Consider the following 25529-nt stretch of genomic DNA (forward strand, 5'->3'; position numbering starts at 1 on the left):
AGCTCAAGTACTTCTCAGAAAATCTTAAATCTACCTTAGATTTTCAGTTTTTGCAAGGAGTTCGGTGGGAAAGTAAATGTTCAAGTGCAATGTTTTTTTTTAGAATATTTAGGGGTTGGTTCACTGCTGCAAAAATATTTCTTTCTGTTATAGATTTCTACTAATAGCATCTCAAAGGAGTTGGCGTATACATTTCGATTGTCTTAGGCAATAGATATACATGATATAAATGTGTGATATATGTTTATTTACTTTGATGCAACAGACCAACACAGTATAAACATAAAGAGGAAACACAATAAACCATTTTTACATGTTGAGATATGAAGTTTTGTTTTGTTTTAAGCCCTATTTGCTTTGATGCACCCAAATAAAAGCCTGCTGACATCAGTGAAATATTAGCAAAGATGTTGGCTTGCATGCATATTAGGTTCCAACTTTTTATATAATGTTAAAAACATAGTTTTTATATTAAAGAGCAGATTGTTTAGACTATAAATGAGTCAGTATTGCAGTCCTTAATTAATGTGTTTTATAAAAACACTGATTTATTTATTTTTTATTCATAAAACCTCTTGTAAGCCATAAATCCTGTACATTTTATTCAAGATAATACGTCATCCTATGGTGGTCATAGCTTAATATCCATAAACAAATATGGAAATCTATGATTTTAACAAAACATTAGAACAATTGAGTTTTTTTTTATATACTTTGTACAATGTTTATATCTTTTAAGTCCTAACCATAAAGATAGAAGCTTGATTTTGCCTCACAAGTTAGTTTATTTTTATTAGATCTCTTATTAAGTAGAAGAGGGGAAAAAGTGTAATAAAATACTTGAAATTTACCCAACTGATCTGAACTGTGATTTAGGGGGGTGGAATTACTAATGGTGCTCACCAGGACTAAGATAACAGAGAGCAAAGCTTATCAGGTGGCCATCTGATCATTGCTCTTTAAATTAAAGCTGTGAACCATTCCTTAACCAGGCAGGTCAGAGGATCAGAATAGCTAGAACTTTTATATGAATTATTTGCACTGAGCTCTACTGATGCTCCTTTTCCACCTCTCCACTCCTCCCCACCTCCCTTCCTACTCCTCCTGCCAGACGCTATGATAGTTTAGATTCTGCCACCAACGGGCACAGCGATATCGACTCAGGCTCGGGGTCGAGCCGGCGCACCAGTCGTCAGTATTCTCTAGACAGTAGGCACTCTCTGTCCGATAGGTGGGTCTCTGTGCCTCCTCTGCAATATCCTCCTCTTCCTAATCCTGCTCCGGCCTGTGACACCGTCTCGCTGTGACGTCAGTGATGGACTTGTCCCGTCCTCCTCGCTCGATGTGCTTGCATGCATGTGCTCTTATCCTATCTTTGTATATGTATATATATATATATATATATATATATATATATATATATATATATATAGTTTTCTAGAAGACTATTCTCTCTTCATCTGTCTTTATTATGTTTTTGGGGGAAAATGGTAGTTCTCAGATCAAACCATTGGTGCGTTCTGTTTATTGCTAGAAAACCTTTGCAGCCTTTGTTTTTGTGTGTGTGTGTGTGTGTGTGTGTGGGAAGGGGATGAATGATTGACAGGATGTGTGTACATGTCTGATTTTTCATAACAATTGGGGGGAGATGGATTAATTGTTAGCTGGAGTTGTTGGGACCGCCTGTAAGAGTCTGTGCGCATCTGTTGTCATGACAGCTTGTTATTACAGCCTCACCCTGTATGTGAGACTTGAGGAAGGGCCCTGTCTTGTGCTGGGTGTTCCACACTTGATAATTATACGCATTTAAATCCCACTTGCTAGACAGTAAAAGGCTGTATTTCCAATAATGGTGCCTTAACAAAGAAGCTAAAGTAAGTTAGTTTTATTTTCTTCCTTCAGTTTGTAGACTGATCTTCTCTCAAAAAAGAAGAGGTCAGATGTGTATTTAGACTGAAGTAATATGCAGAATGTGTCACTATCTGAGTCATTCTTTGTCAGATAAAGATTTTTGATATAAAAAAAGGAGAGCTGCTGTTGTTGTTTCAGTGTCCATTCATCCATACTGGCGTGCACTCCCTCCAGCTCAAAGCCCAAAAGCCTTAATATAGTTTTCTCCAATACTGATCCTGCTCTGTGCTTTATCGAACTAACACCACTGTGGTCAATATAGATGAAACAGTCAAATGTGAGTTTATGCTCCAATTTGTTTAAGAAGACCCTGTCCTGCATTTCTGCAAACTATCTCTGACTCATCTTTCCCTGTGAGTAACAGCTCTGTCCCTTTTTCTAAATATATATATATAATTCACCGTTTTATCTACAAAAGAAAAATAAATTCTCTCTTTAACGTCTAGTTGACCCTTTATTCTGCAGAGAAGTGTTACTATAGTGTTGCATTCAGGTGTGGATTGGTACGTAGAATTATTCCATTTTAACTACTGTTTGAATTAACATTTTTAAAAACATTCCTCTTTTTCTAAAACACACATCTTTCTGTGAAAAAGATGCATAACTAACCAAAAGCCTCTTGAACTCACATTTTGTCTGTTTACAACCACAACCTTCAATGTATTCTGCCACGATTATACATTGCAGACCAAAAGTAAGTTGTGCTTGATAGAGAATTTGAAGTAAATTCTACCTTTGATTTTATTAAAAATAAAGATCTGAAAAGAGTGTTATACATATGCATTGTCTCCATTGATACATCTAAATAAAATCCAGGATAACTAATTGCTCCAAAAGGTTACCACATCAGTGAATTTAGTATGCCTCTGCAGAGTCTAATCGGTATAAACCCTGCAGATCTGGGAAAGCATCAGCATTTTGTGAGGGAAACGTGAAAGAATAAATGTGATGATGAAGATCAAGGAACACAGCAGACAGATCTGGGATGAAATTATAGAGGATTTTAAAGCAGTATCATGTTATGAAACAATATTTTTAGTTTTATAAAAGGGGTATGAAACAAGGTTACTGTTCTGATGGTTTATAATAGCAGTTAAATGTAGTTCCAACCAGGATTGATGCAGTTAGATTGGATAACTTGTATGCCACCCTTATAAGATCTGCATTTGTTTAAAAAAAAAAGAAAAGAAAAAATATAAGTGGCCATGAAATCTGTGGTTGCAATGTAACAAAATGTAAAAAAGTTAAAGGGGTATTAACATTTTTGTAAGCTGCGCTAGTCTTTGATTAGCTGTTTCCCTCCCTGGCCCCAGCACAGACTCCTTATCTGTGACAACCTAACTAATCATGCAAGTGACCCCCTGTCATTTCTATTTCAAATCTGTAGGTTGTATGTATCTAACGAGTATTTATGTCCTGCTCATTTCAGTCCCACAGACAGCCGTTATGCGTCTTCAGGCGAGCTGAGCCGAGGAAGCTCTCAGCTTAGTGAGGAGTTTCCTCCAGAGGATGGCGAAAGCTTTCAAGGTTCAGAATTCTACGACGAAAACGACTCCTACCACTCCTGCCATTCCTCTGTCAGCTACGGCAAAGAAGACTCCCCAGGTTGGGATGGGGAGGACCACCAAGGCGTCTACAGTGATGATGGAGGCTATCTCAAAGATGGAGGGGAAGAGGGTGCGCTGTATGATGAAGAGGAAGGTGACATTTACAAGGAGGGGCAGTATAACTATGAAGATGACGCAGAGAGGCAATATGGTGATGATATGTGTCTACCAGGAGACAAACAAAGCAAAGAAAAGGAGCTAAGCTACACCCCAATGCCCTCAGGCCCTACCCCCACCCTGATGCCACCATCTGATGGCCTGTCTTCCACCAGGCCTCCTTTGGAAAAACAATCCTCCTTGCATCAGCAGAGACCTGCCCAAGATCAGACCCAGTCGTCTAGTGCAGTTCTTGAACTACCTCCAGTCTCCCAGGACAGCATGTTGCCCTTTGATGATACAAATTCCACCAAACCTTCCTTTTCTCCCTCACAGCAACAAATGTCTGTCACGACAACATCCTCCCAAACAATTCCATCCCAGGTTCCACCTCAGGACACCAAGCCCCAGGAGCCAGAGCCCAAATCTGAAACCCCTGTGGAGGAACCTCATCCTCCTGAACAGTCCTCAGCAGCAGAAACTCTGCAGCCTGCTCCTGAGGAGAAAACAGAAGAGGCTCCTGTTCCAAGGTAAAGTTTTTCTGTTTGTCCTACTGGAGACATAAAATGTCTATGCTCTCTTCAAGTTTTTTTTTTTCGGGGGGTCTTTTCCTCCGAAAATGTAAAGATACAGTTCATCATTCTGTCAAAAGCATTTGTTCAACTACTTTTACATGCACATGTAATTAGAAATCGATGACATCCCATTTACAATCTACAACCTGTATTTTTTTCATGCACTGTTTCCACAACAGTAGCTTTAACTATGACCTAAATGGAGTTCTGTGTGTTTGCATATGTTAGGGTTTCACAGTTAGATGTTTGGCAGATCCTACACTATTTTTATGTTTAAAAGTCTGAAATGCTCCTCCTTTGTCTTATTGCTTCAACATGATTTTGGAATAGGTACTGCTTTATTCTTTAACATAGTCTATGTTGCTATGAAACTTGCTTCACAGTAAAGCTGGTGTTTCAGCTGCTGAAAGACGCTGGTATGTCTGTTAGTGTCAGATGATTGAAATTTGGACAGAAGTCAATATCTTAAAGTAAATTAATGTTTTTTGGAGCGACCCTCCTAAATTCTCACCCCCTGCCCTTTTTTGAAACTGTATGGACTATGTTTAAAAGTTAACCGAATAATAGTAGCATTCTGCATGGTTAAATAACTAGCTAGAATAATGAAGTGCTTCCTTAATGAGATGCAACTTGCTAAGATACATTTATTCAAATAGTATATACATTTATTTCTGCTTGTTAGTATAACTTTGTGCATGTGTTGACTTTAAAAAAAACAGACATCTTTGATAAGTTACGTAAAATTCTGAGTAGAACTGATGCTTACTTTTGTTAAATTGAATATGTTTGCATGCAGCTACTACATTAATAAAATTAGGTGTTATATATATGGCTTTATATAATCTTTTCTTTTTATATGTATGTTTTAGTATGTTGTTTATTCTTAATCCTTCATTCAGCTTCCCAAAGAGAGAAATCATGGAGCCGGGTCCTGCTAGAGCAAAAGCCAACTGGCTCCGCCTTTTCAGCAGAGTACGACTACAGCTGCAAGAGGTACAAACTGCTGTTTTGAAGTGTTGCATTACTGTTTGCTTGCCTTCCTGCCAGTTTAAAGTCTGTGCTTTTGTTTGTTAACCCAATTTCCTATGTGCTTTATTCCAAAACTATTGTACCACTATGATTCGTTGCAACTGTCATTGCATGTAAAAGGGTTTGATTTTATACATTTTAAGATTTTTCCGACTTATTTTCCATATTTTTGTTTTTTGATTGCTGCTATGCATCTTATGTTTTGCTTTAACATAGTTTCTGTTTACCCGTTGTATGGTTTTCGTCATTTCATTATTTTCTTTTCAGTTGTTTGCCATCCCTGTAGCGATTTGCATGTAGTCCATTCTGATTACCAATGGCTGGAGAAGACTGTAAGGTGGGTGTAGCCATATAAGCCTTCTAATTTATGCTGTCTGCATTAAAAGCACTCATAGAGTGGTAGCGATTAAGTTATATTTTTTTGTGCTTCAGTTTTATTTTGAAGAAGTAAGCAGACTAATAACCTGGCTATTATTCACAGGTTATGGATAGGATTGAATCATAAGAATTATTGCATGGTTATTTTTCTGCCTAAAACACTTTATTTATCTAATTATTTGGTACCAATACCCAAAGCTCACCTTTTTCACCCTCAGGTTTTCAGCTTTATTTGTTTCTTTTTAAAACGTGACTGTCATGATTTTACTAAGATCTGACCCAAGAGCAGTAAACCAATACAAAGAGATCAAGGAAAAGGTTTAACAGGTTTATTGATGAGATAGTACGGAATCCAGTGTTGCTCTGAACACTGCTCAACCGGAACTGGAAAGTGAGGGCAAGACACTGTGGTTAGATCAGGCTCAGTGGGAAATCTGATTCTCGAACTTGAAGAAGAGAAGTAGATTGCTGACTCACGTTTCCAGAAAAGTGGTTGACTCTTAGACTCCAGTCTGTGTGCGGTAGATCCAGTGTTTGTCTAATACGGTGGAGGGCGGAACAGAGTTACCCAGAATGCGGTTGTTTGAAGGTAAACAGAGAAGCTGACTGCCACTCAGAATTCCTGCGGCACTTGAACGAGCCATAGTGGAGATGAATCCCTTGCTCAGTGTGAAGCTCAAACGATCTCTTGGAGAAAAGTAGATTCAAACCTCCAGTTTAAATCCTTAGCTCAGTTTGAAGCTCAGGTGATCCTTTCAGGGAGAGAAGGTCCAAAACATCCAGCTTGCCGGATGACTTCCTGCCGAGAGGCAAAGACAAAGAAAAAACAAGATTAAGACTCAATTTGACTAGAACTCAGTTTGGCTCAGCAAAACTCTGCTTGGCTAGAGTACCCAAAACTGGCAAAAACTCTGGCGTCGAGGTAGTGGCAGTCAGCAGCTTAAGAACACTCCGTTAACGAGGTAACCATCTGCAGGTGTGTGAGGAGGCCGACCAGAACCAGGCGCCTCCTGGTGGAGGAAGGGAGACAAACACAGAAACACAAACACACAGACAAGAGTCCTGACAATGACGTCTTAAGGTCTCAGCTTAGCCTTGGATCTCTACACCAAAGCTGTATGCAAAGTTACTAAGAAAGCCAAGATATCAATGCCTCACGATGCCAGTAGTTGAAGCTGTATTAGATGATACTGGCTAAATATAAGAAACTGTTTCTGTGTCATCTACATTCCTTTAAAGATGGGCAATTCTAGTACATCTGATTTAAGATTTTCTCAGATTGTTGTACAGATGTTTGAAGGGCCTAAATGAACTAATCCTCCATTCAGCTAGTCCATGTGTCATATTGTCTTCATTGGAGCATTCTCACAATGGAATTTTAAAGTTAATCCAACCCCACAGCACAATGATAATGGCTGATTTTATATTTTTTTATTTTCAGTGTTACTTTTCCAAACTGTTGATGGAGAGAAACTTCAAATGCAAATTACGATATTTTGCACTACAGCATATAGTACCAGGCATGAACCAGTTTGAGACATCATATAAGAATCTTGAGTAAACATACTATCATTGTATCTTTGTATTAGAAGAAAATAAAAAAAAGTTCAACATGCTCTAATTGCTTTTATTTAAAACAGAAACAATAATTTAATTACATTTATAATTATGATATCCATAACAGGCATTGTTATATACATAGTTGAAGCAAAAAGACTGTGCAGACACCTACTAAATTCAACTATAATTTGCATTACTTACAGCTTTTAAATGTTGCTTTAACAATTTCTTTTAGCCAGCTGACTGGCAGTCCACAGAACTTGTGGAGAAGCACTGCGTTAGTCTAGTCAATGCTCCATACTGCTAGAGAAAACTCCTGCCCTTTCTCATCAAAATGACTATAAAGTGTAACAAACAGTTTAAATAAAATGTTTACAGATGTTTATCTGGAATATGACAAAAGCTTTGCTTTTGGACACTAATAAAAGCCATTAAGCTATATACCTCCTATTGATTTTTGTTGACAATAGGAAGCCGAAATTAGAATTTTCCCTCATGCTATCATTTGAACAAACTTTGACTCTTCTTGCTATTTTTAATTCCTCCCTCTGTTTCTCCACAGGCCCGAGGAGAACATGTTGGGATTGCCTCCCTGCTTTTATCTGCAGGGTAAGGGAATAAGAAGCTCACAACATTATGGCTAAAAATCTATAGCTTTTCAAACAAATGGCAAGCCTGTTTATAATTGATGTGGTGTGTCCAGATTATTGACAGCTGATATTTGAAATAAAGCTGTTTGTCTTTTTTTCGTCAGCATGGGTGGTGCCCTGTACAGCATAGACAGCATGCCAGACCTTAGAAAGAGGAAAGCAATGCCTCTGGTCAGAGATCTGGTGAGTTTCTGCACTAATCTCATCTCTGTCTTTAGACTAAGTGTCTCACGTCTACCCAGCCCATCCCTCTTTCTTGTTTTATTCTTCTTATGTGCTCTTCCTGTATGTCTAAGCTCTATGCAGCCACTTATTTGGATCCTGTAAAACGCATTTCCTGGCAGCTTAAGTCTGCCTGGCTGAGCTGTAGGGATAGCCAGGCTGTTGTCAAGACTCTCTTTATTTTTGTCCTTACAGTGTTTCTTTGTAAATCTATTGTTAACCAAGTCTTAAAACGCATTAGTTCAACATTAGTAGGGAATTTTATATCAACAGGGCTTTTTTTCATATTTAGCTCTTTGAACAGATTTCAGTAACTTAAATGTGGGCGTAGTTTCTGCTAAGCGTCTGGAAGCAGCTTCAGTCTTTTCTTCTTACTCTGTCTCAGAGTTTTGATCCTTAATTTGATGCAAATTTCCTATTTGAAAGGAGAACTAAAATAACCCAGAGGCTAAAAAATCAACACCCCTACAGGTTTTCTTCATTTTCTTTAATTATTAACTGCTAAATTCTGTGTATTTTTTCTTTTTTGGTATTTTACATGGTAGACAGAAACAGCACATTTGCACTGCAATTCAAGCTGCAGTTTTATTTATTTATTTATTGAATGGGGGTCACCTAGCTTGCACATGTAAATACTAATAATTTTACCCTTTCCTCTTTGCAAAACAGTCCATGCTCTCCTCAGATTGTGAAAGTGCATCTGTTCAGCTAACTTTTCTAGTTTGACCAAATGTTGTCCATTTGATTTAGGGCTTTACATGGATATCTTAACACCAACTGTAGCTCTGGCTGTATAACATTATGGTCATTAAAGATTAACTACTACCTTGGTTTTAACTAATTTAAAGTCTCCAAATGTTTTAGTTGTTGTTGTCATTTTACTTTTTCATAAGCGTTGATGGGACAAAGATTTGTGCTTAGTTCCATCAGTGTTGCCATCAACCCTGAAGAGATGATGATGTCCTCATAAAGGAACGTATCCTCACACCGATAGTACTGCACTATCCTCCATGTTTCATCATGGTAATAAAGGCTCAGGCTGAAGTTCACATTTATTTTCCGCCGCATTTGATTCTTTTTTCATGCAGACCCAAAGGTTAAATTTATAGGTGTGCAGTTGAACCAGACATTTCCCATAATGATGAACTACTTAGTTAGACTTAGACTTAGACATTACTTTATTGATCCCTTGGGAAGACTCCCTCCGGAAATCAAGGTTACCAGCAGCTTACAGGGCAAAAAAGTATTACGTTAAATTAAGTTAAAATTAAGCACAAAAAAAATACACATACAAATACAAAAATACAAATACAAAAAATAATACAGATTAAGTACAATGTATATAATAGGAGTTGTGTGCATGTAATATAGGAGTTTGGCGGATAGATTGACTAGTAATATGGTTTGCACTTGCACTATGTTGTTTGTCCTGATAAATATGGAGTTCACATTTTTACAGAAAAAATACAAGTGTTGCTACTCCTTCCCGCTTCCCTCTGTCCTGTGTCGCCTCCTCGCCCCCAGTGAGGCGTTGTACAATCTGATGTTGTACAGTTGTACAGTCATCAGTTCATCATTATGGACTTATTAGTTCATGATGACAAATATAGAGGATACTTTTCCGTAACTAAGTCCTGCTTTAGAGTTCTAGCATGTTTTACTGTCAGCCATCTGTCTATAAACTGATTATTTATAGTATCCTATAAAGCATTTTGTTTTACTTAAGTAAAACTGAATACACCTACACCTCAATTTTTCATTGTATATGTCTGTAAATCGTAAGGAAAAATCTGCTATCATTGATTCTGTATATATATATATATATTTATATATATATATAAATATATATATATATATATATATATATAAATATATATATATATATATATATATATATATATATATATATATATATATATATATATATATATATATATTTATATATTTATATATTTATATATATATATATTAAAAATATGTTTAATAATTTTAGTCTGTCACATAAAACCAAAATGAAATCTGATCATAAAATAACTAAATATGGAAACATTGAAATGGTTATGAAGACCTTTACTGAGGCACATATTAACCACTATAATAAGCTTAGTGTGTCTTTTCCATGGAGTGCTGAAGGCGAAAAATTTCCAACAATGACTTTCTTAATTATTAATAACACTCAGCAATCTCAAATACAAGCAGGGTTGGCACACCTGCGTAATGTTCCCCCAACGGTCTCATTCTTACACACAAAAGCACACACTCTTTGTTTTGTGAAAGCTATTTCACTGATTAATTGGAAATGGATGAGTGCTGCCTGAATAAGCAGTAAATATTAAGTTGAGCTATTAAATAACAGCTGTGGTTGCAAAAGCTGCTTCATCAAGTGTTCCCTTACCTTCACATCTCTCCATCTAAATGTCACTGCATCTTGTATTTTGTTAACTAAATTAGTAAAAATTAGATATCTGAGTGCAAATGAATGCAGAGCGGAAAGATCACTCTAAAACCTTATTAGAATATTGTGCTAAAGTTTAAAACAGGTTTAATAACTATGTGTGACATCCCAGTTGTTAAGAGGAGCACCATCATTGTATGCACAACTTATACAGTGGAATAGAGCCACAATGAAGAAGATATCAAATAAAAAGAAAACTGAACTTCTGTTGGTAGAAAAGATATGTAAACAGGCTCTAGAAAGAAATATTTTTGCTCTGAGCACACAAATGTACTTTTACCAAAACATTGGATTAATGGAAATGAATTCACAATCAAAATGTCCAATTAAATATAACTGCTCCCTCTACTAGAATAAACACTGCTTCACTTGTTTCACTTTTGTATTAATCCCTTCTTTTCCTGCTATTTCTAATGTTGACTCTTTCCTCCTTCTCTTCTTTTCCTGAACTTCAGGCAATGGTGAGTATTTTCATTTCATTAGTGTACTTTTGCAATTTGACAGGCGACTTGAAGTTAAAATTATGACATGTAACTCAGCTGATATCCAATTTAGTTAGCTGGCCTGACAGATGACAGAAGAGAAAGATTATAGTATATATATATATAAAATTAACAATGACTCACTTGCTTCCATTAGATTGATCTGTCTATACAAGTATGTACAGAAGTAGAGCTCTGGCACATTTTTGTCTACATTTCACATCACTTAATATACAAGATTAATGGCTTTACTCACCCTAAAAATACACATTGTTTTAATTTGATCTAAATTGTGTTGAAGAAAATTTCGTATCTGCCTACTAACACTGTGCCACCTATTGGAAATGTCTGAGTTTTTGTCTTTTAAAATAAATTGTTTTTATTTGCCAAAATGAACTAATTAATACTGTTTTTAAGTCGTATAACAATGTGCCATTTAATGCTAATTTATGTCGAGAGATAGGCATTTACATTTAATTGGAAAAATGAAGTAACTTTCTCTAAGATATACTATTTTAGGGAATAGGTATCTTAATGTAATTCAATAATAAACCCTTTCATTTGTGAGCTTAAGTAACTTTTGCTGTCCTCCAGTCTCTGGTCCAGAACTCCAGAAAAGCTGGGATTACTTCAGCCCTGACGTCCAGCACCCTGCATAACGAGGAGCTGGTCTGTTTTCACTTTGCTCAAACACAACTCATCCTGAGTGAGAAGCATCAAAGCACCACCCTTCAGTAACCTTTTCCATTTGTTCTGCAGAAGAGTCATGTCTATAAGAAGACCCTACAGGCCCTCATCTATCCGATCTCTTGCACCACCCCACACAATTTTGAAGTGTGGACAGCCACCACTCCCACTTACTGCTACGAGTGTGAAGGACTGCTGTGGGGTATCGCTCGCCAAGGCATGCGCTGCACTGAGTGTGGAGTCAAATGCCATGAAAAGTGCCAGGACCTGCTCAATGCTGACTGTCTACAAAGTAAGAGAAGTGCTATAGTGCTTTAATTTACTCATCTCAAAATGCCTTTTGATAATGTATTTTAATTTAGTCAAATTAGTTACAGATTAACTGCAGTGAATGTTATATTTTGGCATGTAGTTTTAATTTAGACTAAGAACTGAGCCAAGAAAATACTAAAAAAGCCCAGAATAATATCACCTTCTTGCCAATGATGAATGTATGTAAACATTTGTTTGGATTTCTCTGGAAAAATTAGACATTAAACTGAAATCTATGCATTGAATTTGCTGAAATTATGCAGTGTTTGGTGGAGAAATAATGTGTACAATGCAGTTTCACTGACTGAATGTTTTGTATCTATAGACAGAAAAACATGCAGTTTATTTATTACTTCTTTCTTCAATAATCAAAGCCAAGCATGGAGTCATTCTCCTCCTTCTTCCTTTCTATTCCTTTTTTTGACTGTGTCTGTGTGTGGGAAGTAGGGTGTGTGTTCAGTGTGTGAAAGATATTAAAAGTAGTTTGTCTTTTGTTGTCTTTAGGCTCTCTCTTTTTCATTTGTTTTTGCTCAGCATTTCATTGGTTTGAGCTCAGTTTAAAATTAAATTCATAAAAAAAGATAATAGTTTTTCTTATTAACATACATAAACGTCCTTTCATTCCTGAATTAAAATATGTTGAAAATTTATTTTCTTGATATTGTAGAAGTCATCTTTCAATGATTTTATTGTATAATCTATCAAAGTTGTACAACCAAATTGAACCAAATTTATTTTATTTATTATTTCTAACCCCTTATCTAATTCTGACTTTCTCTGTGACCAGGAGCCGCAGAGAAGAGCTCCAAACACGGCGCAGAGGACAGAACCCAGAACATCATAATGGTTCTTAAAGATCGAATGAAGATCCGCGAGAGGAACAAACCAGAGATCTTTGAACTCATACAAGAAGTGTTTGCTGTCCCCAAGTCAACCCATGTCACCCACATGAAGCAGATCAAGCAGAGCGTTCTGGACGGCACCTCCAAATGGTCCGCCAAGATCTGCATCACAGGTGAGGGGGAGCCACTTACAGCTCAGCACGGGTCCTGTGAAGTGAGCCGATCAATATGGTCAGCATCAATGTCAGAGGAGGAGAAGCATGTCAGGTGTTTGGGTCTATAAAAAGAGACAAACGGCCATCCGTGTGCGAGGAACACTGGTGCCGTTTATGGTTTAGTGGAGCAGAAAGTCATCTGAGGCTGCCATTTACACCTAAGCAAACACAGCTAAGATGCCGGACTCTTTTTCTTGTCTTTTTTTCAGTGTTGTGTGCTCAGGGTCTCCAAGCCAAGGATAAAACTGGTTCTAGTGATCCATATGTAACCGTCCAGGTGGGAAAGACCAAAAAAAGGACCAAAACTATTTACGGCAACCTCAATCCTGTCTGGGAGGAAACATTTAATTTGTGAGTCCAAAATATTTCTCTAAAAATGTAAAAAAAATGTGTAGCTTTTATAGGAGAAAATATTTAGTGGTAGTTCATTCAGAATCTCGTCTACAATAATCTTTAAAAGGCAGCAAATTGTTTATTTCATTAAACATGAAATGCATAAAGGCTTATTCTTTCCCTTGAAATCATTTAGCTGGAGTCATGGTTGGAATCTGTGCTTTATTCTCTTGTCTTGCATTTGCAGCGAATGCCACAACTCCTCAGATCGCATTAAGGTGCGGGTGTGGGATGAAGACGATGACATTAAGTCTCGTGTGAAGCAGAAGTTTAAGAGAGAGTCTGACGACTTCCTTGGTCAGACAATCATCGAGGTTCGGACTCTTAGCGGAGAGATGGACGTCTGGTATAATCTTGGTATGCTTTTTTTGTTCACTTATCTTCAGGTTCATTATGATAAACTGATTTGAGGATGAATTTGAGTGATGTAGCTGCCATTTGTTTTGCACACTTCACAGACAAACGTACGGACAAATCAGCCGTTTCTGGGGCTATCAGAATGCGCATTAATGTGGAGATTAAAGGAGAGGAGACAGTCGCTCCCTATCACGTACAGTACACCTGTCTGCATGAGGTAAAAACGTTAGATATTTGTTGTGTTTTTTGAATATTTTTATTCTTCCCTTGAAATTTCCACGATAAGGCTGTGTTGCTGAATCTACCTGATACCTAATGCCATCATTATTTGAATATTAGTATCCACATTTTATGCCTTTGAGTGTTTGTCATCTATTAAACTGCAAATTTATTATTGAAATTTTAACAACAACTCAAACTCTAGTCCTTCTGTTCTATGAGAAAACAAATTATGTTTAAGTTATTAAAGCAAAATCACCAATATCACAATGTTATCCCATTGAAATGGTATCCCCAAAGTAATATAAGATAAATGCAAGTGTAGTAATCCTAAATTAATAATTTCCCTTTTGTAACATTTATACATTAATAGAATTGGTGATTATTGGTGCACATTGAGCAGCAAACCCTAAAGAGGGGGAGTGGCTACAGCATCAAACTGTTTCCAGCAGAGGGTCGTTTTTAGGAACAGCTAGTACACCATTGCCTCAAGCTCCAAGATGCTGGTAGAGAACCCAAATATATGGAGGATTTACACATCTTTACAGAATGGATGTAGTTGGTCAGGTTAATAACTCAGACTCCTTTAAATAAATCAAAACATATTCGAATTAACTTCAGTTGTTAGTTCTTAATAAGGTTTGTCTCCAGTCTAAAATCTTCTCAACAACTCAGGAATTACCAACACTCCAAATAGTTTGTTCATACTGGTTAAATGTTATTCTACTTTTGCCACTGTGAAAATAGCAGTTCACTTGCTAAAGGCAATAGATCATGATTAATCTTTTCAATCCTAAACTTGTTTTAGGAAAGGTAAACAAAAATAAGAAAATTATTTTATATATTGAGAGTAAAGCCTGTGTACATGAAATGGTCATGATGAAAAATAATATACCTCTCTTTATGACTGGTTCCACACTAGTGTTCTTTAATGTTTGTTTTCCTTTATGAAGTTGTACTTCTTCCAAAAAGTAAAGATAGCAGTCACTTTTATGGTTCTGTGTAGAAACACTTACTTGATTGATTGCAGAGGAGTCAAAGATTTCATTGGAGTCATTACTCGGCTCATTACTCAGCAGAACATATTAGGTGAAGCCCACTGACAGATGATCATTCTTACTGCTTCCCATAAGTGCCCATAAACGGGCTCAGAGTGTGTTTCAGTGTTCTAGCGTTTTATGGTCTGCACAACAGCTTATGCTGGCCTCATAATGTAGTTTTATGGCACTTAATGCATCATAACAGGCATAAAGGGCTTAGGGCTTGCACTATGCTACCTTACAGTTTAATGTATATGAAACCTAATTACACAAGACGGGGAAAAATATTGAATTACTTTTCATTTATTTTGAACCTTTGTACTTTGGTATATTTTCCTTTTCTTCTCTGTTTCTTATTGTTTTTTTTCTCACTTTGTTTTGTTCTTTCTATTTTTTCTCTAGAACCTATTTCATTACGTAACAGACATCCAGAACACTGGTGTGGTGAAGATTCCCGATGCCAAAGGGGACGATGCTTGGAAAGTTTATTTTGAGGAGACTCCCCAAGAAATAGTGGATGAGTTTGCCATGCGTTATGGAGTGGAGTCCATCTACCAAGCCATGACGTAATATCTCTTTGCATAAAGAGGACGTTCTCAAAGTTGTTAGGATCAAGCGTTTTCTCATGGATTCCTTTCTTATTTGCAGCCACTTTGCGTGTTTGTCGTCTAAATACATGTGCCCTGGAGTACCTGCAGTCATGAGCACCCTGCTGGCCAACATTAACGCCTATTACGCCCACACCACCCAGGCAACCAACAACGTTTCTGCATCTGACCGCTTTGCAGCTTCAAACTTTGGAGTAAGCCACTAAAGACTGATATTTTAGATACATGTTTTATTAAAAATAAATCATGCACCTCTAGAGTATGTTTTTTTTTTTTTTTATTAAGTAGCTTAAACTTTACATCTAGATTATCCTAGAGGCATATTTCCTCTGCTCAAAGAAAATCTGTCCTCTTGTTCTGTTTAACCTACAGAAAGAACGATTCGTCAAGCTTCTAGATCAGCTGCACAACTCTTTGAGGATAGACCTCTCCATGTATCGGGTAGGCTTGCTCTTTCATGTCAGGGCACACGCTCATATTTCTCTCCAATATCTTCTATGTGGTCTATCAGTTTGTTCTTCGATGGTTTTGTTATTTTTTTCTTATAAACACTAAAAACAGAGCCACTGTGTTAATAAGAGTGACATTTCCTCTCAAACATGTCCAGGCACATTCAGGAAAAACTGTCCACCCACACTGTAAGCTGAGATCTCGCTGGCAGAGAAAATTGGTTGACAGTGCTGCATCCTGCCCATAGATACACTCAATAAAGGTGTTTCTGGTGTTTTTTTTTTCTTCTTTGACTGCAGAACAACTTTCCAGCCAGCAGCCCTGAGAGGTTACAGGACCTCAAGTCCACAGTTGACCTTCTCACCAGTATTACCTTCTTCAGAATGAAGGTAAAGTCCCTACTTATTTTAGCTTTTTCTTTTTTTCGTCTTATTGCTTTCAATGTAGACAATATATGATCGATAAGTTCTCTCAATCAAGGGTTTTGTTTTGTACTTTCAGGTTCAGGAGCTCCAGTCTCCACCCAGAGCTAGTCAGGTTGTGAAAGATTGTGTAAAAGCCTGCCTCAACTCCACCTACGAGTACATCTTTAATAACTGCCATGAACTCTACAGCCGCGAGTACCAAACAGATCCGGTTAGTAGTAGCAGCACAGAACTGAATTCTTATTTAGGTGTAAAAATGTTTCCTACTATGTGAAAGTTTACCAGAAGATCATGAATATACAAAATGCATATAACTGGAAGTTATAGTTAATTAACAGGTCATTCAAATCAAAAGAATGATTATAACTGTAATTTGCTGACTGATCAGGGTTTTTAGTTTCTTGCGTAAAAGATTGGACGTCTGAATCCAGCTGTTAAAAATCCAGTTGTCTTTCACCAATTTAGTAATTTAGACTATGAATATAAGCAAAGTTATTAATCACCAACCAAATAAATGTCTCTCTGTTCATTCCAATGCTACTAAAAGAAGAGTGAATCTGGCATGAGTGAAATATAATTCACTGTGTAAAATAAACACAAAAGACCACAGGTTAAAAATACAATGGTACCTTTATTAACTAATAATCACACGGTATTATTTCTAATAACCTTAAAGTCCTGTGTTATCACTTGTCTGTGCCCGATCTGCATCAGAAATGGGATCCTACGCCACTTCTGGGATTTTTATGTTTTCCTTTCGTGTTAACATTATAGTTTATAGTGCTTAACCTAAAGAAAGAAACATCTAAAATGCAGATTAGCATGGTTTAATTATATTTTGCCGTACTACTCTTCAGACAAGCTGTTTAATGGAGAAAATGTAAAAAGCATCAAAATTGTCTCAGCAAAGTCATAAAAAAAATTAAGTTAAATTAAATAAAGATGTGTATTAGCGTTCTTTAGTGAGATAAGGATAGAATAAGTAATTTCAGTACTATAATTACATTATTTATTGAAACCTGGATGTATATCAGGTTGTGCATGTGCAAATGAGCTAATAGTACGGAGCGTGCTTCCGGGACTGATACGGTAGGGACAGATAGCAGTTGCGCTGAATACAACAGGAGGTTGCCCCTTTTAAACGCTCCGCCAGAGGGGTGTGTCTTCAGGCGGAGTAGTTCCAGTTATGTAATCGACATTTTCTCACAACATTGGTATCAAGGAAACCAATAATTTAGATAAATATGTATATCCTACCTTTGCTATATGTATACCTATAAAGTATTTTACTTGATTTTTTTCTAAGATTTAAACAAAATGCTGCATTTCGTAGTATTTGTAGTATTTCCCTACTTAACCAATTGAAACTCTTCCTACAGAACCTCAAAACAGGGGATATTTGAACCATTTTAATTGGGTGTTTTGTCACAGAAATACATGTTAAACTTACAAAACAACAACCCGTAAGAAACAGTTTCCAACCCCTGATGTGGAGATTTTAATAGCTCCAAGGACGGGCTGATTTAGATTTAAGGTTTCAGTTTTTATTTTGTCCCTCTGAATCACGTAACCTGGAGCTCATTCAGAAGGTTTACTTGGTGATTATTAAAAATAGCACTTTTCCCTGAAGCATAAAAGAACAAAAAGATGTGTCCTTGTTGGGACTCCATTCTTGCCCACCAATTAAGCTGTCCTTATTTGATGTGTTAAAAGCACTGTCACTGCTCTGCGTTCATGTCTTTGACCTGAGCTCTCATCTCTGCAGTCTGTTTACACAAGGCTCTTCATTCCAAAATTTCTACAGAGAATTTCAACAGGGATTTCTAGAACTTCTTTCAACCGTTCATTGAAGCTCTCCCTTTGACTTTCAAAGGCATTTTCCTTTGCATAAAACATTTCATCCTGAGGGATGTGGAAGTATTTTGTGGAAATAACTGTCTGCAAGATAATTCTTTCCTTTTTAAACCCTGTAGCTTTACTTTTATAACCACAAATCTTAAGCTACTTCAAAAGACTGTCTGTAAAATCCTACATCTCTCCCAAAGCCTGTTTTTATGGCTGTAAATTGGCCATCATTATTTATATATGGAGTCCCACTGAATATCACCTGTAAAAGAATTTAGGTCCAGGTTAGGTTTAAGCCAGACAAGAGATCAAACAATTGAACGAAAATCGATCCTTTCTTTGATAATGCTGTTGGATTTAAGCAGTTTATTGCAGAGATTTATGTGTTTTACCATCTTTTACATTTGCGATTTTAAACATGTTATATATAATCATTCAAAGTCTATAATTAACACAGCATTTTATCTTTTGACATAATTAGCATTCTTTATTTCTTCTGGCTCCTTCAGAGTTGTTTAGAAATTTGAGAGATAATCTGAAATATTTTTAAATAAATATTTCGCTAAAGCAAATTTCTTTTTAAGAAGAAGGATGGTACAATTTTGACAAATGAGAGCGGTTTGCATCTCACAAACAAGGTTTATGCTGATGTAATACTGATTGACAACCATAGTAACCATACGTATATCTATGACAAGATTGGGATTGCAAACAGTCATATTTACAAAAAACTTAAGTTAAAAATAAAAGAAATAAAAATTGTTTTCTTTTTTAATAAGAAATGTTGGTGTTTTCCAGGCTAAGCAGGGGGCTGTGCCTCCAGAGGAGCAGGGTCCCAGTATCAAGAACCTGGACTTCTGGTCCAAACTCATCACACTTATTGTTTCCATTATTGAGGAGGACAAAAACTCCTACACTCCCTGCTTAAACCAGTATGTATTTATATTTTATTCTTGCCTCTTTGTTCATTTTTCCCTAAAACGAATCCCAGATCAATATGATCATCAGTTTCTGCCGGGTAGCAATCAATGCTGCCAGGCTTCCTTTGACTTATTTAATTTTGTAAATATTCTCATCTTCCTTCAAGATTTCCCCAGGAGCTCAATGTGGGTAAAATAAGTGCTGAAGTGATGTGGAATTTGTTTGCTCAGGATATGAAATACGCGATGGAAGGTGAGTAGAAATACATTTTTTAGCATGTAAACTACAGAGACCTGATGTTTTATGCAGAAAACGTTTTGACCTCCTTTGAATTCAGACCACAAAGCGAATTTTAGAGAAAAAAAAAATGCATATTCAAAAAAAGGTTTGATTACATAACAAAAAAGAAAGGTTATGAAAATCAACCTGACCCTATGTGGGAGCTGATCAAGAAGTATCTGACATCAGTAGGTATAAAGATCCAAAAAAAATAAAATCAAAAGCAAAAAGTTGTAGCCAAGTAAATTCACAAACAGATAAAAATTAGTTAGAGACATATTTTAGTCCTCTAATGTTTACAAAACCATTTACAATGCAGTAGGCCTCTACCAAATATCTGGGAGTGCAAGCATCCCTTGTGAATCATGGAGGTGATACACACAACTTTGAAAAGTGAGTAACCCAATAGTTAAAATTAGTGTTATTAGTGTTATTAAACCATAAGAAAGAGGCTGGGCTAAAGAAGGCAATAACACCGCTGACCGTAAAGGACACAAAAAGACATCTACTGACACCCAAACATTGTTTATTAGATGTTTACCTATCAGCTTGTAACCTTAAGCTTTGGGACACTTATTTTTTAGCAAGATTATGATCCAAGGGGGACTAAGAAATGTACCACTGAGTTGATAAAGAAACCAAAGAAAGGTTTTGAAGAAGCCCACTGTGGCAGACCCTAATCAGGCTTTTTTCCAACCTAAAAACCCATCAATCTGATTGGATTTAACATTTCTTCAAAGAATGGAGAGTCTAAACTCCTCCACATTTATAAAAAAGACTAATTCGTAGTTACTGCAAACACTCGATGATGGTTTTATTAGGTTTTAATGGAATCTGTTTAGACTGTTTAGTCTTTTTGCTTTGGAAAGCTTTATTCTCTTAAAAAATTAAAACATTTTAAATAAATTTTATCTCTGTCTGAGATTACAATTGTTTGAAAAGAAACATTTAAGCACAACAAAATGCAAAACACTGAATAAATCAGTTGGGCCGCTAATACTTTTGTGAAACGATTCATTTAACTGTTCTAATGACTATAGCAGTGTGCTCTGAAAGACATTAGTCAATAATATTTCTTAATGAATGCATCTTAATGGATTTATTTCTTTTTTGTCAGAACATGAGAAAAACCGCCTGTGTAAGAGCGCTGATTACATGAACCTGCACTTTAAGGTAAAGTGGCTCTACAACGAGTACTGCAAAGACCTTCCTTTCTTCAAGAGTCGAGTGCCTGAATACCCTGCGTAAGTATCACTGTTTGGCAAACAAAGTTCAAGCTAACATGTGCTGCTAATATATTGAAGCATTTTCTGGTTGGTTTATGCAGATGGTTTGAGCCTTTCGTCATCCAGTGGCTGGATGAAAATGAGGAAGTCTCTCGTGACTTTTTGCATGGCGCTTTGGAAAGAGACAAAAAAGATGGAGTAAGGCATCAGATATGTTATTATCTTTCAAAGCTACATCTTCCTTCTGCCCCAAACCTTTCCTCCCTGCTTCAAATCAGCTGCAGAGGAGGAAGTAAATACTGATACAGCAAAACACAGTAGTCATGCAATACCATTGAAAGTGTATAAAAGGCATCCTCACCTCATTACCCAGAATTCCCTTGGTCACACCAAGACAAAACGTCCAATTAGAGTTCAAGTGCTAACCGGCCAATTATTGAGAGACAGACAGGTTCTCAATAATGTTCGCTGGTGGCTTATTGAACTGTCTGGTCTCAGCTGTTGGAGACGATGACTGACATCAAAGGTCTGGTTTTATATAGCAACTTTTCCTCAAAGAACACCATCCTAATTGGGTGAAGATTATTTTGCCATGTTTTTTCCTGCTATGCAAAGTCATACATTTTTAAATTCATGATTTAAAGCTACAGTGTGTAATAATTACAGGGATATAAAGTCAGAAATTTAATATATTATACATAACTATGTTATTTATCATCACCTATGAGCTCAGCCTTTTAACCATAATATTTGCGTTGCCTTAGAATTCGTTATTTATAATTACATAGGAGCGGGTCTCGCAGCCATGGAGGCTGACATCTTTGCGCTACGGCAAGCGCAGAGGCAACAAACTAGCGATTGCGAGATCTCCCATGACGCTCAAAAATAACTACGGCAAGTTGAGAGAGATGAACTGAGACGGTACTGAACAGTAGATGGCAGTATTATGCCTGAGAAGCGTTTAGTCTGCCTGAAACCAAAGAAGAAGAAGAAGAAGCAGGTATACTGCGCCTCAGTAACAAGAAAGGTGAACAAGGCGGCAGGCGTGAGTGACTTTGCAAACTGTTTGGCACTGTGTGGCCAAACATCAGACGAATGGAGGATCATGCCTACTCTGTATCACAACGAAAAGCGGCGGACACCGAACCCCCGTCATCTAAGAAGCGGAAACACGACGAGAATAAACGCAAGCGTGACAAGAAACGGCAAAAAACACGGATCAACATTGGCACGGCATTTACACGATGGAAGTCACTGATGGAGGAAAAAGGTTTTCAAAGTGACGCTCAAGTTGCCAGTTTTCTCTTGGACAGGTAATTAATCCTACACACACAATTGTCTAATATCACTGCAGTTTTTGGAGTACAGGATGCTCAGACCTGTCTAAAACAATAACATGCTGCGGCGTGATGATGCTGTTCCTCTCCAGTATACTTATTCAGCAACGTCCCTGACGTTTCATAGGTAATGATTCAGTAATTTTCTGTAAAATAATTTTCTGGATATATACCTCGGTTACTTCTCTCCGGCTCCTTTGGAGATCTTCAAGCCTTTCCTCCTCTGCTCTCACCCCGCTGGCTCCCCTCTCTCGCCTGGCCCTAGCTGCACGGCCTCCCTGCCCTCGCCCTCGTCCTCTCCCTCTTCCTCGCGTTGTAACCCCCGTGCCACCAAAATGACTTAGACTCTGTAAACGGGGAATATATATTCTTCCAGCGAACACAATCTCGCTGTTAAACTAATGACTACAATTACTTCGTCTGTTTATATCACCATGCAAAGCAGCTCACCAAAACGTCACAACGATGTAGAAAAAATAACGGGTATATTTATTATCTTAAGTCTACATGAAATCTATACCCTACTCAGACTAATGAAATACTATCTGTAAAATTATCTATGTAAACAAACCTCATCACTTGAGAAGGTAGGTGATGTGGACGTCGTGGAAGAAATTTTGTCCCGTAACGCTCGCCGTACTGTTGGGGGGGAGAAGCGGTGGGGGGGAGATGTTCATGTTGCTGCGGTCTGCAGTCTGACCGCTAGATGTCGCTGAAAATTACACACTGTAGCTTTAAATGTTTCTACTTTATTGATGATTTTTATTTAGTTGCGCTTTTTCTTTTCTTTTCTTTTTTTGCTGCTCTGCAGTTCCAAGTCACATCAGAACATGCTCTCTTCTCCTGTTCGGTGGTGGACGTGTTCTCCCAGCTCAATCAGAGCTTCGAGATCATCAGGAAGCTAGAGTGTCCAGATCCACAGATTGTAGGACACTACATGAAGCGATTTGCAAAGGTAGATTTATCCATCCTTTCTGTGTATTCTTAGTTTTAAAACAAGAAAAAAAATACAAATAAGTGTTCTTTATGCATCCTCTGCAGACCATCAGCAATGTTCTTCTGTCCTATGCTGATATCATCTCCAAGTTGTTTGCCAACTATGTTACCATGGAGAAAGTTGTAAGTTATGGTTTGAGCTTGTAATTTGCTTTATAATTACAAATAAACCAATTTGTCTTTGTTCATATGTACATATGTAATCTTGTTTCCAGCCCTGCATCCTGATTAACAACATCCAACAGTTAAGGGTTCAGCTGGAGAAGATGTTTGAAGCCATGGGTGGAAAAGATGTAAGTAACTCTGCCATGTGGGTGGAACTGCCTAGATAGATAGATGATTGACAGACAGACAGATGATAGATACCAGTGCTGAACTTAACCTCCAACAGTATTAAAATGCTGAGTTTCTTTAATTCTTTGCCTTTATTAGTCAAATTCATAAGCAATTTAACAAAAACTTACTTTCCTACTTCAGAAAAGGAGTCTCAACCAACGACACAACAGGGTTTCCAGGATAAAGCACTCTGCTTAATTTTTAGGACCTGTAATGATGGCTTCCACATTGCACCAGATAAAGCAATGCGCTCACAATAACTGGGTAGCACTCAGCAGGACAGATCTCTTTCAGATTAGCGCTATAGAGGCTTGTTTAATATACTAAAGTATCATGCCTAAATATCTCATCACAGCCTAGAGAGTTATGGTGCCGAACCAGAGAAAAATCATTTTTCAGTTTGTTATTTTTTTCACATTATACTTAAAACTAAATTAAATAGAATATTTTGCATTTGCCGGTATATCACTGAACCAACGTTTCAACTGCTTGAAACATAATGGTGGATGCCACAAAAAAGCGAATAAGGGAATTAAATAACTTCCCCATCCAAGAGTTAATGTGGGCGACTTCTCACATCAGTTTTTTTTAGACATTTGATATAAAACAATATGTAGGAAACAAAATCTACTGACTTATTTTATGATTAGCTTAAATGAGGATATGAGGTAAATAAAACAGTAACCAGACTATGTGTACTGAGTCTTTTCTTTCCTGATTTAGCCAAAGAAGAAGGTGAGCTTTGTGTAACAGAGATGTACTATAAACATTTATGGAAAGACTAAAGTTTGAGGACTGGCAATGTTAATGTACAAGAGATGTTCAATCTTTTTACCAAAATGACACAATAGGCTAAAAAAATATCAATAATTGTCAAGTATTAATGTGGTTTCTTGTGCAATTCCCCACTTGAAAAGGATAGTCCTCTACATTCCAACTGGATTTCACTCAATGAACAGCCATTTGATAGTCATTTCATTATTTATTTATTGAAAATTGGCAGTAGGCAGTGGGCAGGTGAAAAACCTCAAAAAGAGAAGGTAACACAAAACAATTAGTCATTTAAGATAATACAAAATTGTATCCATCATTAATTTAAGCATTTTAGCCCTTTTTAAATAAAATATTTCCCACCATGTTCTAAAATAAACAAACATATATTTTTTAAATACATCAACAATTTAAAGTAACTTATTTTTTATTTATTTCTTAGCCAAATTAAGTTGATCAATTTTAGCCAAATGAATTAAATCTTAAATTTTAGCCAATAAATTAAACAGTATATTTTTTTAGCTCATTTAAATATTTTAGCAAACTATAGTTTTTAACTTCTACATTTTCAAAAGTTTTTAATGTTATCCTATACAAATTAAGAAAACAAAATGTACTTCTACAAACAAATGCAACTTTTAAACCATCTTTTCTTTAAATCAATTTGTTAACATACCAACATAAACATTTCCACAAATAATAATAATCATCAGCAGTCCAACCACAGTCTGTATTAACCTTAATAAAATTCTTTGATTTGAAAGTCCAGCCAGAGAATCAAGGGCATTAAGAGTCTTACCGGTTGTCTTTCAGAGTTTTTGTAGAAGGACTTGTTTGCACAGTCACAATGGAGCTGAATTTTGGCTGTCTCCAAACATGAGCTGCTTACATTTCTGCCATGCAGCAGTTCTTGGTCCTTTTCTTTAGAGGTCCCTGGCACGCCCAAATTGCTGGGAGATTAGTTCCACCTGGTGCCTCCCTGCTGATGGGAGGGGAGGAGGGGCTACCCGGCAGCTTGACAGAACACCTCCCACTCGATTTCTCCACGGAAACGATGGAGAGATCGCAGCATCAGCAACTGCAAACTGACGGTCAAGACCTTCTCCAGTCGGAGGCTTGTTCCTCAACTGGCAGCAGAACAACTAGGCGTCGGACATCTCTATGCAGGACTGTGGTTTGGGCAGTTTCTTTCAGGACTCTTGATGGTTGGCTCAATGTGGGTCCTGTTGCAGAAAGATTGGAGCTTTGAACTACTTTAACGTGTACATCCCGAACAATGCCTTTAGCATCAGGGTTGACACTCAC

At 37.0% G+C, this 25529-nt stretch overlaps 1 protein-coding gene across 12 annotated transcripts in view; it reads left to right on the top strand.

The window, feature by feature from the left end:
• unc13a (unc-13 homolog A (C. elegans)) overlaps nucleotides 1–25529 on the top strand; it is an 84520-nt gene that overhangs the window by 13469 nt on the left and 45522 nt on the right. For 8 of the 12 annotated variants that reach the window (XR_005281997.1, XR_005282000.1, XM_038299223.1 and 5 more), the window contains exons 10-33: nucleotides 1112–1231; nucleotides 3341–4144; nucleotides 5089–5182; nucleotides 7719–7765; nucleotides 7911–7989; nucleotides 10939–10944; nucleotides 11560–11634; nucleotides 11725–11944; nucleotides 12752–12979; nucleotides 13231–13372; nucleotides 13602–13771; nucleotides 13873–13988; nucleotides 15433–15596; nucleotides 15679–15832; nucleotides 16011–16079; nucleotides 16388–16477; nucleotides 16590–16724; nucleotides 19157–19290; nucleotides 19446–19531; nucleotides 20676–20802; nucleotides 20886–20982; nucleotides 22933–23076; nucleotides 23163–23240; nucleotides 23333–23410. Coding sequence is in view for 8 of the 12 variants with exons in the window: in XM_038299223.1 (XP_038155151.1) it covers nucleotides 1112–1231; nucleotides 3341–4144; nucleotides 5089–5182; nucleotides 7719–7765; nucleotides 7911–7989; nucleotides 10939–10944; nucleotides 11560–11634; nucleotides 11725–11944; nucleotides 12752–12979; nucleotides 13231–13372; nucleotides 13602–13771; nucleotides 13873–13988; nucleotides 15433–15596; nucleotides 15679–15832; nucleotides 16011–16079; nucleotides 16388–16477; nucleotides 16590–16724; nucleotides 19157–19290; nucleotides 19446–19531; nucleotides 20676–20802; nucleotides 20886–20982; nucleotides 22933–23076; nucleotides 23163–23240; nucleotides 23333–23410 (3457 nt within the window). In the remaining 4 variants the exon portion in view is untranslated. The remainder of the gene's footprint in view (nucleotides 1–1111; nucleotides 1232–3340; nucleotides 4145–5088; nucleotides 5183–7718; nucleotides 7766–7910; nucleotides 7990–10938; nucleotides 10945–11559; nucleotides 11635–11724; nucleotides 11945–12751; nucleotides 12980–13230; nucleotides 13373–13601; nucleotides 13772–13872; nucleotides 13989–15432; nucleotides 15597–15678; nucleotides 15833–16010; nucleotides 16080–16387; nucleotides 16478–16589; nucleotides 16725–19156; nucleotides 19291–19445; nucleotides 19532–20675; nucleotides 20803–20885; nucleotides 20983–22932; nucleotides 23077–23162; nucleotides 23241–23332; nucleotides 23411–25529) is intronic. The other 4 variants (XR_005281998.1, XR_005281999.1, XM_038299226.1 and 1 more) reach the window with 1 other exon arrangement.

Source organism: Cyprinodon tularosa, unplaced genomic scaffold (genome assembly GCF_016077235.1).
Source record: "Cyprinodon tularosa strain WSP-4 unplaced genomic scaffold, ASM1607723v1 ctg420, whole genome shotgun sequence".
Taxonomy (NCBI): domain Eukaryota; kingdom Metazoa; phylum Chordata; class Actinopteri; order Cyprinodontiformes; family Cyprinodontidae; genus Cyprinodon; species Cyprinodon tularosa.